Raw genomic sequence first — 16,770 nt, forward strand, 5'->3', positions numbered from 1 at the left:
TCTGGATTCCTGACTCCTCTTAAAAAATCAGAATCCTTATAACCTGAGGTTTCCATTCCCACAAGGCAACCTGCAGCTCTCATGTGCTCTCAACTCCCCGAAGTCCCTACCCCTCACTCAATAAAGCCTACATATTTATACTGCTTGTGTGATGTATTTTGCTTTACTGATCCCTACAGGCATTCTATTTGAACCCTTAAACAAAAGCATGCACTGTGGGCTACCCAGGGCCTGAGTGGTTGTGACTGCAGTTTCTCTGGGCCTGTTTCCTAATCTGTTCCATTGGGCTCAATAAATCTCTTTTGATGGTCTTCTGTGATAGTTGTGACCCTCAATTAAGAAAATGCACATAAAAATACTTTGAAGTTCTACAAGTTAATCATATCCATGTACAAAAAATAGACATAGTTTGTCAACTAAAATTTTGAGTTCCCTCTGCTGAGAATAGTATTGGCATCATGGAGGGAATAAATAGAAGAAAGGAAACTATCTCTGGTCTGAGGCAGAAATATTCTATTTCATAGGCAGCTGGTGTCATGGGATGAGGCTGGTGTTGAGTTAGAAGAGCTGCACAGAAGTCCTGGAAGCTGTGCACAAATAATTGCACCTCCAGGAACCTCATGGCCCCATCTATAAAACGTGGAAGACAGGACCTGCCCTCTGAACTCACAGGTTTGTGGTCAGGATCAAATGAAATAAAGTATGTGAAAGTAATGAATAAGCTGTAAGACATTATCTTAATATAGGCAATAATTAGTACTTAGTGATAAAATATGAACGCATAAAATAAACTAAGAATGTTTACAAGCCTACTATTTACACATCTTAAGAGTTTGAAAAGGTTTTGAATTAAATCAGAGACAGCTTTTCGGAAGAGGAAATTTTGATTGAGTCATTTCTAGCTATGCAACTGAGAATGGGCCTATTTTGCTAATTAAAATAAGCTTGCTATTTGCACACCTTTGTTGTAAGAGGAATTGGGTATTTCACATTTTCTTCAGATTACTTACTTCAATATAATACATTGTATAAAGTTAAATTTAGAAAGAGTGCAAAAAGTAACGTGATGATTTTGTGACTAAAAAATCTCGGGATATTTATTAGAGCTGGAAGGAATCTTTGAGATGATATTTTACAAATCAGGAAGCAGAAGAACAGAGGGATTAAATGACTTGTGTAAATTCTCAGAGCTATGAAGATGCAGGGCTAGAACTCAAACCCAGGGGTTTGGACTCCAGTGTTCTTACTGGGGCACCGCATCAACGTGGGGGCAATTTCTGGCTAATGGTACTGAATTCAATCACTGGATGTTTAGATAATCAGATTAGGTTGGCAACGTAGGCGGAGGAAAGGAGACGTGTTGATAAGATCGCTGTGAATTAGAAAGCGGGTTTTGGGGAAACCTCAGCTCCTGTAAAGAAAAAAATCAATTGGCACCTTCCCGCATACATACTGGTAATCTCCTCCCCACACTACCCCTTCCGCCATTCTTTTAAAGCCCGGTTACTACCTTTACATTCTCAGACGGGTCAAACTTTTGCATGACCTTGCTGTCCCGGGACACTGGTGAGATTCCTTCTCTGATCAGCACGCTAGAGGAGGACAGCTCCTCCCGGATAATGAAAACTTTCCAAACTCACAATCAGAGCGAGAAAGAACGCGGCCACTGGAACAAAAGTTTCTACTGGAGGCCAAGGAATCACTCCTCCCCTCCTAATTCCTCCGACTTGAACTTTCTTTCCTGCTTTCCCACAGCCCCAAGGGACCTGTCCTGAGTTTTCTCTATTAAGAGGTTTAGGGCCTGGGACTTCCCTGGTAGCACAGTGGTTAAGTCCGCCTGCCAGTGCAGGGGACACGCGTTCGATCCCTAGTCTGGGAGGATCCCACATGCCGCGGAGCAACTAAGCCCCAGCGCCACAGCTTACTGAGCCTGCGCTCTGGAGCCCGCGAGCCACAACTACTGAAGCCCTCGCGCTCTAGGGCCTGTGCTTGGCAACAAGAGAAGCCACCGCAATGAGAAGCGCGAGCACCGCAGCCAAGAGTGCCCCCCACCCCCAATCGCCACAACCAGAGAAAGCCCACGTGCAGCAACCAGGACCCAATTGCAGCCACAAATAAATGAATAAAATAAATAAATTAAAAAAAAAAGAGGTTTAGGGCCTGAACTCGGTCATTTTTCCAGGTGACTATCGCTGGGCTGCCTGTGGAACTTAATTTCTCTCCTCTCTACCAGTATCCAGTTTCCCTCTTCCCTTCTCGGTTCCGGAGGGGCAGAGGCATCGGCGCGTCCCGGGGCGTATCGCCCGCTTGGAATTCGGGCTCGGCGCCCGAGAGCAGCTTTGTGCGGAGGACGGCGGCGGGGCCGGGTCGCGAATGCGGGCGCCGGCACTCCTGCAGTTGGCCGGAGTTCTCGTTGGCTTATGGAGACGGGTGTCTTTCGCCGGCCCACCCCGCCGCCCACAGCGCGCCCAGCCGCCTGGGGTGGGGGTGGGGGCGGGGCGGGGGCTTCGGAGGCCTGGAGGCAGGCTGAATGCGGGCGCCGTTAGAGTCGGGCTGCCTGGCTTTCTCCGCCCGGACCGCAGATGGCTGCGGGCCCCCCACTTCCACCAGCAGACCACCGCTGCCGCCACCGCCGCCTTCCCCAGCAGCGGCTGCCGGATGACAGCGCCGTCACTGGTTGGATTGGAGCTGGCGGCTCAGACGGGACACCCGGGGTAGGGAGTGGGGGAGGGAGGGTGCAGGAAAGAGGGAGGTCAGCGCTGGGCGGGCACTCGGGGAGCCCAGCGCTGCCCCCTCCAGCAGCAGGGGCAGCACAGCAGCGTCCACAGCCGCCGCCGCCGCCGCCGCAGCGGCCCCAGCAGCGCGAGCGCGAGCCTCGCAGCGCGGCGCGGCAGAGAGCAGAGGGGCGGCGGCGCCGGCCCCAACCGAGCCGAGCCGAGCCGAGCGCGCAGCCGGGCTGCCGCCGCCGCCGCCGCCGCCTCGCAGATGCCATCACAGCAACAAAGAGCTTGCTGAGCTGAGAGCCGCGGCGAGAGCTCGCCTGGAAGCCACGGCGCCGGCTCCCGGAGCTGGGCGGCAGCAGAAGGAAACGCTCCGGGGGAGGGGAGGGGGCAGAAGATGGCCAAGAAGAGAAAGCCCCCCAGCATCAAGGGTGAGTTCTGCTCCATTCTCGCCTCGCCCCATCCCACCTCCCACCGCGGTCCGCTCCTCTGGCTGGCCTGTTTACACTCAGGCTCGGCCAAGTGAAAAGCTGCCTGCTGGGGAAGAGTTTTCCTTCTCCGGGAGGTGGGGAGACCTCAACACTGCTGCACCTCCCTTTGCCTCCGGGGAGACTCCGATAGGAGTTTGTCCCCTTTTTGTAACCCGGGGAAACCTGAAGACTCTCTCACCCCACCGCTTTCCTACTCCACAAGCTTGGGTATCTGTTGCACCTTACTCCCTCAGGGCAGTGGGGAGAGAGGCGACTCTCGGCTCCCAGGGTCTTAACCTTTTCGGAATCAGGCCGTGTGTGTGTGTGTGTGTGTGTGTGTGTGTGTGTGTGTGTGTAGAAAGAGTTAGTTTTTCATGGTCTCTGCTATTCCTTCCTTCCAACCTCCCTCCTCCCTCCGTCCTTTCATCCCAGGGTGACAAGTTCTGCATCCATTTTCCCAATCTCCATTCTCAGGAGGAGAGAGGAGTTGTCTGGTCCTTCTTTTCCCCGATGGTCAAGGGGACTCGCTACGGGCCGGGTCCCCGCAGCCTATTTCCCCCTTCCCGACCTGTCGAGGCGGGCAGTGACTCATGCTGAGCAGGGCCCCTGTTGCTCCTTTGGAACCAGGGCTTCTAAAGTTGGAAAGTTCCGGGGGGGGGGGTGCGGGAGAGGCGCTGGCAGGGAGAACGAGGACGAGCTTGCTGCTGGGGTGACTTAAGGCATCGCGGCGTTGTCGGGAGCTGGACTCGGGAGGGAGCCTCCTGGGCGGCATCGGGCGGGGGGCGGGGGGGTGCGGCCGTCCCCAGGACGCGCATAGCGCAGCGCGGCGCGCGGGGAGCAGGTGCAGCGGCCGCCGGCGGTCGCAGCGCGGACTCGCAGAGGTCGACGCTCGCCGGCTTCCTAGCGCTCCGGCTCTGCCGCTGGGGAGCCAGCAGTGGCCGAGAGGCTGTTTGCAGCACTGCAGAGAGGTGGAAGCCAGCTCGACACCATGCGCGGTGAGGAAGGCTGTGCCGGGGAACTGGACCTGAGCTTGGTGGGGAGGAGGAATGAGCGGCGTTTGAAGTTGGATTTCGACCCAATGGGCCTCATGGCCCGAGAGGCGGAGATTTATTGCTCCTTGGGGTTATATAAAATAGGACCACACTCTGAGATGCGAGGGGGTGTACTACTGAAAATACCGTCTTGGTTTACAGAGCGCGCCAGGCTTTGGCTGGCTTCTTGCTTTTTTCCCCGAAGTCTTGCTTGTGGGAGCTTAGCTCCACTCTAGAGGTCACTAGGGGGACACAACTTTATCTTGGTGCTTCAGCTTGCTTTTTAATTGCCCCGGAGTACTCAGATCACTTATTGGAAAGGGTTTCAAACCATGATCCTCAATCTTTTGGAAGATGTTACTACGAAACACCTGGGATTTTCTGCTAGAAACTATAATATATGTAAAATAATTTTATTACAGTGTATTTCCTTAAAATTAATACATCTCCTGTAAAATATAAGAGGCCTTAAACCTGATTTTTTCTCTCCCAGTGAATTAGTACATGTTTATAGTGGTAGACGACTAAAGAAAGAATGAGAGAATATATTCATCTATCAACAGTTTCCTTATCATAATATCAAAGAATTAGTGTGAATCCAGATTGACAGGGTGCATTAGCTGCACTTTTGGTTCGCTCCTTTTTTATGGAACCATATGGCACCATGAATGAAACAGGAGGATTGGTTTTCAGCACTGCTGATGTGGCTGTCCATTGGCAGAAATACACTACATACCCACCCCGAACCTTGCAGATTGTAAATGGTCCGTGAAGAGTGGAAAAAATTTTCCAGTTTTCCCGTACATGCTACCTGGAGACAATCTTACCCTGAGATTAATCTTGGTAGAAGTGCAAAAAGATACAAACGAGACCAAATTAATGAGACGTGAACTAGTATAACAGTTTGATGAAACATATCTCATTACTAACCACCCCCCCCCCCAAAAAAAACCACTAAGAAGTTTTTGATTTGTAAGCCAAGACAGAATTGTGTGTATTTTCTTAAATTTGACTTGACAGTGAAATAATTGAAGATCAGCAATTAATAGAGTTTTGTCATTTAAGTGTTAAGAGTTCTTCTGGAGGAGTTAATAACCAATCTTTCCTAGGAAATGGGGTCTCGAGAAATTTTATTGTAGTTCTTTAAAAATAAAGTTTTCTCATACTACATGTTTTATTTAAAAGTAATGTTATTTGGCTCTTATTGACTTATGTTTTTTTCTCTCTCGACTAATGTTGAGTTTCTTTCTTTTTTTAACCAGATTAGTTAATATTTCTTAGACGGAAAGATACCTTTAAAAAAATCCTTGGAGTTTCCCTTTAGCAAAGCACAATTAACTGTGATATTTTATAGATAACAAAAGCAAGCCCAGGAAGTTGGAATCCATTAACTTGTCTCAATTTTGCCTTTTAAGAGGAGAGCTCTACAAAAGCATCCAACTGCAGCCTTGCTGAACTGCTCTCAGACGTCTGCTTCTAAGCTACAACCGACTAATCTGGGACTGCCTGGTAGAAAACAAAATTGCTAAATGTTGGGGGTTTTTTGTTTGTTTTGTTTTTCTTTGGTGGGCTGGGGTGAACTTTGCTCTATAATAAACTATAGGTTTAGCAACATTCCAGGCTGTGTTGGTTATCCTTTTACGAGAGCTGTTTCTCTGCTTAGCTACATTGCATGCGGGGAGAGATCATTTGTTAGACCCCGTGACAGGCAAGTTGCTCATTGGCTTCTGAAATCCTAACAATAGATCCTACATATCTAGAACAGCTAGAAATTGGCCAAAGGGAAATGCGGTTTCTTAACATTGACAGAAGAATAAGATGAGTTGGCAGTATTTCTCAAGGGATACTAGCTTTCATTTGTGACACCTCATTAAAGGACAGCTTTTCAAAAAGGCAAATAGAATATTTATCAATCCAATATTTATAATGTTTTAATGAAAAGAAATGCTGTAGTCCATTATCAATAAATGTCATAGAATCACAAGTTAGTTACATTGGTTATAGTGCTATTAACACCCCGCCCCCCGCCCCCCGCCCCCGACTTCCAGTATTAGTCCAACAAGGATTTCTCACTCAGTTACTTAAGTTTAAAGGTTAAGTTATGCTTGGATTCATCTATTCATGCATTCATTCAGCAATATTTATTTGCCACTGAATATGTACTAGGTTCTGTGCAAAACATTAGGGATGCAGTGATGAACATGATAGACAGTGAAGGGTACATTGAAAGAGGGGGCTGGAAAGGCCAGGTAAACAAATACATAAATAAGAAAATTTCACAGTGATTAATGTCATGAATAAAATAAAACAGGATGATATGCTAGAAAGTGTGAGGTTACTTTAGGTTGTCTGAAGAGATGACATTTTAGTTGGGAACCAAATGATGAAGAGTAATTTGCATGCCAAGAACTGGAACATAGCACTGCAGGCCTTAAGGCAGGAATGAGCTTGCAGCTTGGCACGTTCAAATACAGAAGGATGGCCAGTTAGGCTGGAGTGTAGTGGGTGAGGTAGAGACGGGTAGGGAGAGGCCGGGGTTTTTTTTTGACCCTAAACAGGAGTGTAGATTTTATTTTAAGTTCAGTGAGAAGCCAATTGGATACTCATTAGATGTTTAGGGTTACATTCCTATCCTTGAGGATGATTTCAGGGAGAGCAGCTTTCCTACATCAACTCCCTAGGCCAAGTAAAGCTACCTAATGGACTTCATTTTTCTAAAAGGTCTAGTTCTATTGAAGCATTCCTTCATATTATTCACCAAAATACCTGCAATATTTTGGGCTGGGATGTTGATAGCATTTCTAGGAATCTCTGCTTAAGAAAACAATTCTAAAGAGAATGAGGACTAATTCAACATTTTAGTAAAGATTCTTAGGGTGGCCATCCTCCCCATTCCCCCTGCCAGCAAGCCTCCCAAAGCAAGCAAATCTTAGGAAAAACATATTGTAATGGTAGAAGGGAGGGATATAAAGAGTCTGGAACATTACTGTGCAGTAGGCGGAATGTGGAAGGCAGCACGAGGGCCTCCTAGGTAACGGAAAGGGGTCCATGAAAGAGGAGTGATGCTGGGAGAGGGGATGTGAGAAAGCCTCTAAGACAACATCAGCCAATTCATGATTTTGCCAAGAGAAGCGGAAGCCTGATGTGAGAGTGTTCTAAGAGAAACACTCTAATTCAAACACAAAGGAAGTTCAAATCAGGGTACCTTTATGCTCTTGACTGATTTTTACTTGTGAAGCATTTATAACAATAAAAGCACACAGGCTTTTAGAAGATCTCTTTGATTTTACTTATTCATTATTAGGTTGTTCTTATGGATTATAAACCTCACAGATGAAAACGCCTGAAAAAAATTAATGATAAAAACTGCCATTTGTTGGAGGTAGCTGCTTAACATCTAGTTAGCAGGCAAATTACACTCTTTGAGTTTCTGTCTTGCTGTGGAGATGTTGGCAGGGGGCGAAATGGGGTCTGTGGGATGATTTTCTGCCCCCTAAGCATTTGTGCCTAGAAGGTGCCATGATATTTAGGGGAGATGTAAATAATAATTTTAAAGCCCTCCACTGCCTCTCCCACCTCCAAACTGTCTACTTCTTTGCCAGCGATTAATAATAAAAAATATATTAAGAATTTTTGTAGCTTCAGGACTTTGTGTAGTCCCCTCCCCCTCTTTCTTTGTACTCTAAGGGACTCTGTTGAGGCTAGCAAGAATGGTAGTACTTCAGGGATTATGTGACTAAAAATGGATCTGGGCCTTAGTGATACTGTAACATAATGTGTTTATGACATCAGAGTTTTTTCATAGCACTGAGAGTCATAGTATGTTAGAAGGAAGCCTCAATGTTTATAGCGTTTGTGGAGCAATGCTATAGGAAGAGGTGAGTGATGCTGCGAAATATGAATAGTCTATAAGGAATTTGGTCAAGTTTATTATTTGTAAATATATATTATATATAAGTCAAGATATGTCTATATATATATAGACATATATGTAGAGAGAGACACGTATACAGACATATCTTGATATATATTTGAACTAGAGCTCAGCTCCCAATTTATATTCAGATTTCATTATACATGTGAGTGTGATCATATCTGCATTTTACCTATAAGGAAACTGAGACACAAAGACATTAGGTACTTTCTTGAGGTCTAAGAATAAATTATGTACTGTGGATAAAGGCATAACCAAGCCCCATGACTGTCTCCCCTTTGCCTACATTCAGCATTTTAATATCTGTTCACTTTCCTCAAGGTCTATCAAGTCTAACGTGGAAAGGTAGATAAACTTTTTTTTCCTGCTGAATCAAGAGGATGATATACTTTCCTCAGAAGTGTCACAACTTTATTGTTTGTGATCCACTTTTAAAATTAGAAATACATTGTTAACAAAAAGCAGGCTAGCTGCTCACAGATGCTAAGGTGATATTGTACAGAGGTTTTAGGGCTCTCTAGAGATGGGGAGGCAAGACAAGGTGAACAAATGTTCTCATTTTTTGAAGTGGTGTAAGTGGGAAAAGATGGCATCTGGGTCACCTCTGAGGTAGATTCAAATTATTTTGCCGTTCACATGGTAAGCCATTTGACTGCTGTGGTAGCCTGCCTTTAAGATGGCTTCAATGTTCTTTGCCTACTGGTGTTCACACCCTTACATACTCCACTCCCACACTGAATTGGGGCTGACCTGTGTGACCTGTAGAGTATGGTGGAAGGCTATGTTGTACGTAAAGGCATTGTGGCTTCTGCCTTGCTCTTGTACATCTGCTGCTCTCTTATATTGCTTACTTTTGGGAAAACACTCAAGCATTCCTGTGGAGAGGCCCATGTGGGAAGGAACTGAGGCCTCCCGCTAAGAGCCAGCTCCAGCTTGCCAGCCTTGTGTGTGATCTACCTTAGAAACAGACGCTCTAGCCCAGCTAAGCCTTCAGGTTGCTGAAGACCTTGACAAGGGCAGTTGGACTAGGTTAAAGAGAGAATGGGAGGAGGAGAATTAGAGACAGCAGAGTCAACTCTTTTGAGGGTTTTTTTTTCCAAAGGGAGCAAAGCGATGGTGCTGTGGCTGCGAGCAGGTGTAGTCATTGAAAAAAAAATTTTTTTTAAGATGGGAAAAATAATGGCAGTTTTCGTTCCTTGTTTTTGGTCACCATTTGCTTCGTGAGGTGGTCTTTAACCTCTCTTTCAGTATTTTAGATTTTGGCTGCTTTCTAGAACAGTTTCCTGGGGACGTAAGGAGGAATTAGTGTGCAATGATTTTATGTCAGTTATAAGGTTGTTTCTTTTTTGTCTTTATTTTATTTCTCTAAATATATTCTCTTTAATGGATTTCCTGACAAAATATTTAATAAAATATACCACAATAGGAGAAAGTTCCCATGAGAGGACATTTTGCCAGTCATCATGTTGCTGACTATAGCAGTCCATTCTGTCAGCTAGAAAGCTCGGAAGGGACTAAAGAAAAGTTTAAAATATTTTGTGTAGGGGCTGGCCTAGTGGTTCTTGACCAGAGGCAATTTTGCAGCGTCTGAAGACATTTTTGATTGTCATTACTGGGGTGATGCTATTGGTTTCTAGAGGGTGCTGCTTAACATTCTCTAGTGTCCAGGATGGCCCACACAACAAAGAATTATCTGGTTCAAATTGTCAGTAGTGCCGAGGTTGAGAAATTCTGGGCTAGCCCCAGCATTTTTTTATTCTTCCAGAGAGAAGCTAGGAACCCAAAAGAGGCAGCTTTACCTATCCCATTGTTCTACGTTTAGACGGAGGCACAGCTTTTTAACAAATAATTAGGGTTCAAAATAAAGACAGTTCCTTTGTTTGCCTTTGCTTTCTCTCCCCACTCCCTTCTCCTCCCTTCTGTTGGTTCCCGTCATATGTTACTGTATTTATAAACTTGGGTTGTTTCCCATGAGGGCAACATGACATTAGAGGGACATTAAAGTCATGGTAAAAAATCCCTAGTTCAGTTGGAGAACCACAATGTCACTTTGCTGATTCCTATTCTGCATCTGTCTGACAATTTTGTGAAAGAAAAGATCAAGAATAGGATGATTTGTTATGTTCTAGCTCTTTAATGAGAAAGGATGGGTGGCCTCCCAGCTATCTTTTCTGTGGCTTCTCTTGGCCATTAGGACTTCAGAGGAGAGCTGCACTCTTAATAGCTCTACTGTCAAGGTGTGTGTTACCTGACAAGGAAGACTCCGAACAAAGTCAGGAATGGTCCTAAGTACTTGTTGAGTGACAATTTTCCTGTAGGGTGAAAAATTTTAAATCCAGTTTTATAAAAAGCAATTCAAAATTTATGTATTTAAAAAACTTGAAGGACAGGTTCTTTATGTACATTTTGTAGTTCATTGGATTGTGTTTCACTGTCCAAATCCAGAGACAAAAATAAGATTTTTAAATTGACATTAAAATTTTATAAAAAGTGTATTATCACTCTAGGTTTGCCTTACAAAAAAATTCAAAAGTCATTTTCAAATTAGCCTATGATTATATACATTTTGTAAGTATTAGTTTAAAAATATCGAGTTATAAAATGAGAAAAAACTACAAAAGCTACTTAATAGACATTCATACTTCACAAATTCTGGTATTAACAGTATCTTTCACTTTGAGTTAAGCTCTTTTTTTCTTTTTAGCCACTGTTCTCATCCTCTTATTCACACTTATTTTGTTTGGCTGCACAAAAATGTCATCACATTCTTTTCCCATGGCAGTGACGTTGATTCTGCTGATTTAACACCTTTACTGTAGTGAAAGAATATCTGTGACTAAACAAGAACCATTATGTTGTTTAAAAGAATCTTTGGTCATAAATAAATGTGTCCAGGGATATCTTAGCTATGTGAGGTAGGACAGACTTGAAGTTATAAAGAATAGCATTGGAATCCATCCCTTCCCTTATCCTTGTTAACCATTAAGAAAGTCTTACATTAAAAGGTATACTTTGTAAAACTTTATGGTAATTCTGCATTGAATAATTATCACACTTCTCACATATAAACTTTATTTAGTAATCTATAGAAACAACACAAAGACAAAAAGACATAGGCTTCACATGCCTAATTCTAAGGTCAAGACTGGTTATGTTTTAACCTCTGTAAATTCTCACTGCCTGATTCTGAATCAATGCCTTAAGTATGATGAATAAGCAAATTAATAGATTATACATAAGTTTATATGGGTCAAGAGAGGCATGTAACCTATTTAAACTATTTGGTAAACAAACCATTCTCAAGTTTTTGGCAGCATTAAATGGTAGAAAAGTATATTAATTAGAAATAACTTACTAAAACAAGCCTTTGAGGAATTTTAATGGTAATATTTGGTAATATTAATAAATGGTAATATTTTTAGCTCATTGCTTTTCAATATCTTTTGAATATTTAGAACATTCATGAATCTAGACTTCTTTTCATTCAGTTGGTCCTATTTAGTGTGGTTTTATGCTGCATCTTGTATTTCTGAAAACTGGGTTTTTGTCTGTATTGAGGCTGAAGAACCTTGAGAACTGCCACTGGCAAACCCGCGGCTCAGAAATCATCAAGAAGACCATTGGGGTGGGAAGGAGGTTAGATTGTGTCCTTGAGTAACTTTAGGGGGGGCGCTCTTTATGAGGGATTTCCTGAATAAACACGTAGTCTTTTCATTCCTTTAGATATGCTAAAATTTTTCTTGTAATCAAGAAAAAGCTATCTTGAGATAGCTCTTTATTTAGGTCGTTATTTTGGCCACGTAGAAGTGCTTTTGCTGATTTGTGTTTGGCTGTCGTAATGCTGACTGGCATTGAGAAACTTGACACCATATTAAGTTCAAGGATGTTATTTCTCATGCTGATCGATATTTTATGACGTATCTGCATTATGAGTACCTGATGAAGATGTTTCTCTGAAATGTCACTAGCTAACAATAGACAAAGTAAGTCATGAAACTCATTGAGTTTCCCAATGTTAGGTAGCTAATGAGTTTCCCAATGTTAGGTAGCTAATGAGTTAGGTAGCTAATGAGTTTCCCAATGTTAGGTAGTCATGAAACTCATTGAGTTTCCCAATGTTAGGTAGACAGTTAGTAAGCTCAAAATTGGAATGAGCCCACTTCTTTCATAAGACTATGGGATCATAAATTATGCATCTGTGGATTAATTTTGTTTTTCATACCCTTATTCTTCTTTCCTCTCGTTGTCTCTCTTTATACACTTTGTTTTGTTGAATTGTATGTAGTTTTATAAACTACTTTAAATCTTCTTAGAAACAAGATGAATTGTAAACAAATTAATATTGGCTAAGACTAAACTTATAGAAATTAAATAATCTACTCAAAGTTATAAACTAGTAATTTGCAGAGCGTGCATTTAAACCTAGATGTAGCCCCAATCATTCTATTTTTTTTTTTTTAACGTACAATAGAACATTGAAACAAAGGATCCTATTTTCCTAACCCAACTTCTCATTTGCAGGTTACCACTAGTTTTTGTTCATATATAATTTTCCATAGTTGAGATTTTATTTAACGTCACCTTTATCCACCTGTTGCACAAGCGGAGAATCTGGAGTTATCCTTGACTCTCTTTTACAGGCCTCTGCTCAACCCTGAATAAGTCGGTCATTACTATTGATCCTAATCTTAACCGCCACTGCCACAGATATAATTCAGCACTCATCATGTCTAGTATGGATTAGAACCACCTATACACTAAAGGGTCTCTTTGCATTAGGCCTAAATCACCTCTAATTTATTTTTCACACTGTTGCAAATATGATACTCCCGACAGGCAAATCTGATCATTTCACAATCCTAAAATAAAGTAATGGCTCTCCATTAACTCTACCCAGGATAAAAATCAAAATTCCATAGCAAGGTATACCAGACTTTCTAGGATCTGACCCATGGTTACCCTTCCTGCTTTATCTCTCACCTCTTCTCACATCCATCCTAAACTTAATGACCCTACCATTCCAATACTGGGGACCACACACATTCTTTTATGCTCCTCTGCCTTTGTGATGCCGTGTGTGTGTGTGTGTGTGTGTGTGTGTGTGTGTGTGTGTGTGGTGTGTGTGTGTGTGTGTGTGTGTGTAATGCTGAAAATTCCTTTTTATCCTTCAAACCTCAGCACAAATGTCCCTACTTTCTTTTTCAAACTTTCATCACCATCTTCCCCTCTGACACTCCCTACGAGCACAGTTAAGTTCTTCCTCTTTGATGCTCCCGTTACATCTTCCACATACATCTATTAGTGCCCCTATATTGATTTAAAATGTTGAGTTTACTTGTCCATCTCGTTTCTCAGTCCTCCTGTGGGTCTTTAGTCCTACCACTGCCCTGAAGCAAAAGGAGCGAGAAGCCTGACAGGAAATCAGTCAGTGGCTTAACATCCCAGGGTCAAAGTATCACTGTAGTTTACTCCGCCTCCCATTGTTCTGGTGAATTATAGTTCAGCTTTAGGACAGCCAGTCTATGCTTCATGCCTGAGAGAACAGTGCCCTATGCCCAAGCCAGTCTGCTAGAAACTTTCTGTTTTTTTCCTAGGACTGCTTCCAATTTTTCTGCATCCTGGATTAATTTTCCTGGATCAAACCTGGCTCTGTGTAGGCTGTCATGTGTCTGGAGTTGGACCTGAGTTTAATGGGATTGAGGCAAGGGGGGTTTGCCATGTGCCTATTTGTTGTCCTCTCCTGTAGGTCTCTTCATAGATACCTACCACTAGGCTATGAGCGCCTTGAGGGTCCTGATTGTGTGATATTTATCCTTTAATCCAAAATGTCTAGTATAAATGAATATATTATTGAATGAATCAAGCATATATATTTCTATATTTTTATTCATTCTCTATAATTTTAATGTTTGATAATATTTAATTGCATTGCTTTAATTTAACTAGCATAACTGACTGAATTTTCTGGGTTTTCTTTGCAAATATAATGGTGTAATGAGCATTTGTGTGTATATGTTTACGGTGTTGAACTACCTCTTTAGGTTAAAGAGCCTCAGTAGATCTGAGTCTAAAAGTTAAGTGTGGCCCATGAAAGAGGAAGTAAATTTGTTATTAGTATATCCAGGGACTTGGACTGATTGGATATTAGAAGATTTGAGGTTAGCTCTAACTCATAATAGTACTGTCTTGTAATAACATTATAAAATCTCAGAAAGTTAGCTATAAAGTTAAATCTTGGGTCAGATATGTAATAATTGCTCGAGTTCTAAGAAAAAAGGTACCGAAGTGATACTAAATTATCTTCCTTTAACTGGAAATCCTAAGGTCTATATTTCAAGTATTCATTTTTCTGTTCTATTCTTTCTTTATTGATGGTACATTTTCACATGAATATGAAATTAAGCTGTAAACATCTTGAAAGTAGAGACTACTAAATCTTTCTCTTGGTGCCTAGCACTTAGTAAGTGTTCAATAATAATTTGTCAAATGAATATATGGGTGAAATTTAAGATGCAGTTCTTCTAAAATTAAGCACATGAGTCGAAGAATATACTGGTGCGCTCCCCTGAACTGAAACCCATAAACCCGTAGATATAGCTTAGAGCAGGTATTGCTTCTTCCTGTAGTAGGAAGAGTTCCCAGACCATATCTTAGTAATCTATAACATGAATATATTTCTGGATAATCAGGAATTGACTATTACTGTTTGTCTTACTTCAAAATTTCAAGTAGGGAAAGGCTCAACTCATTGAATGTCTTTTATTATAGAAAAATGTTGGTTCCATGATCCACAGGGAACAAGTAACTTATGGGTCAGAGCCTTTGAGATGCTTTTGAAATATTGACATCTGGTATGCTTGGACAGGAAAATTCTGATTGAAAAATGTAGACAATGGGATGGGTGGTGAGTAAAGTTTGAAAGGCTGCCTTTAGGCAGTGTTTTTTCCAGAGGATACATCACTCTCACCTAGAAATAGTCTTTAGTTAGTTCCGAATAAATGACTTTTCTACATTCAGAATCTTTAAATCTCACTGCTCTAGAATTGCATACCTGGAAAGATATTTTCTCTTTCCTCCCTCCCTTCCTCCCTTCCTCCCTCCCTCCCTTCCTTCCTTTGTTATAAGTATTTTCTTATTTTGGGTTAGTCTTGTTTAACAAAAAGTAATTTATTAAAGATGATTTTATTAAAAACTGCTGATATTTAATATCAAATATAATTGTAAGGATTGGCAAATGAATTTATATATTTGTGTTCACTTTATATGTTTCACTGAAATTTGGGGCAAAATATTATACCTTGAAAAACCAACTTGTTAGGTTATTATTAAAACTGTGAGTTTAATAATCTTTTTTACTAAAGTGATTTAAAAGAAAAAGGTACCATAGTCCCTCTACCTGTTTCTGTTGCATTACAACTTTCTTCCAAGGTATAAAACCTTTATAATTGTTAACTCAGTAATCTTCAAGAGGTAGGGAAGGTTTGCAGATGTAATTTTTCTCATTTCTAAAGATGAGGAAGCATAGAGTCTTTGTTGCTTACTGTCAATTTACATATCACTTGATCATTTCATTATAATTTTTTGGCTGTGCTGAGCAGCTTGCGGGATCTCAGTTCCCTCACCAGGGATTGAACCTGGACCAGGGCAGTGAAAGTGCCGGATCCTAACCACTAGACCACCAGGGAATTCCCATTTCATTACAATTTTGAATGTCATTTTACATTTGACATATGGACACTTTTAAAAGATTGACCTATTAATGAAATACTATTAAGACTGAAATTCAGCTTTTCTAACCTTTAGTCCTATTATTTTTCTACCCTGGGCAGTCAGGTATTATGCTACAAGATGAGAAAAATTCTATCTTTTAACATTTCTTTTCATTTGGAGACACTAATGACATTTGGATATGGCTTAGAAGACCCTGATGCTGTATTTAAACATGTTCTTTTTTTCCCCTTTTGGAACTTTATTTTATTTCAATTTCTCAAAAGCTGATATATTTCCATCTATGATGTCAGTTTTTCTTACCTTTCATATTGATTGTGAAATTTGTGCGACTGGGGTTCAGTTTAAAAAAAAAAATAATGTAACTTGAAATAGTCATCCTTATAAAAGTCTAAAATGCTGAGATATTGAATAGTTTCCAACCAATTTCTGATTAGCAAGCTGTGATATGTAGTTAGAAGTCATTAGAGTTAAAACTATGAGTTAAAGCTCTATGTTATATATGTTAAAAGTGGAAGAGACTTTAGAAATGGTTTAGCTTAATTCCTTTTGCAGATGAGTAAACTTAGGCTCAGGGAGGTTAAATTACTTTTCCACAGTTACACAGCCAGAAATTGGGCAAGCTTGGATTGAAATTCGGATCTGGCTTTTAGTCCGATGTTGCTTTTCACCACATGCTCTCAAATTGGCTCTATTGTCTATGGATAGCATGGCAGATGGAGCAACAGAGGTCTTCCATTTATGACCTGGAATTAGAGTATTGTTTTGAGTGTGAGTGGTGTATGTGTGTGCGCACATGTGCAGTTCCTTCAAACTTAGTGTTAATAGAAGAAAGTGCTTTAATTTTTCTTACTTATGCCTTGAGTCTCAACTTGAAACTGTGTCTG

At 41.5% G+C, this 16,770-nt stretch overlaps 1 protein-coding gene across 2 annotated transcripts in view; it reads left to right on the top strand.

Moving 5' to 3' along the window:
• Positions 1–2,761: 2,761 nt before the first annotated feature.
• SLC44A5 (solute carrier family 44 member 5) overlaps positions 2,762–16,770 on the top strand; it is a 356,753-nt gene continuing 342,744 nt past the window's right edge. Inside the window, exon 1 of one of the 2 annotated variants that reach the window (XM_082355240.1) lies at positions 2,762–3,151. In XM_082355240.1, coding sequence (XP_082211366.1) covers positions 3,118–3,151 — 34 coding nt within the window. In that variant the 5' untranslated portion in view covers positions 2,762–3,117. The remainder of the gene's footprint in view (positions 3,152–16,770) is intronic. The other variant, XM_082355241.1, reaches the window with a different exon arrangement.

This window comes from Balaenoptera borealis, assembly GCF_965194805.1.
Source record: "Balaenoptera borealis genome assembly, chromosome: 1".
Lineage (NCBI taxonomy): Eukaryota > Metazoa > Chordata > Mammalia > Artiodactyla > Balaenopteridae > Balaenoptera > Balaenoptera borealis.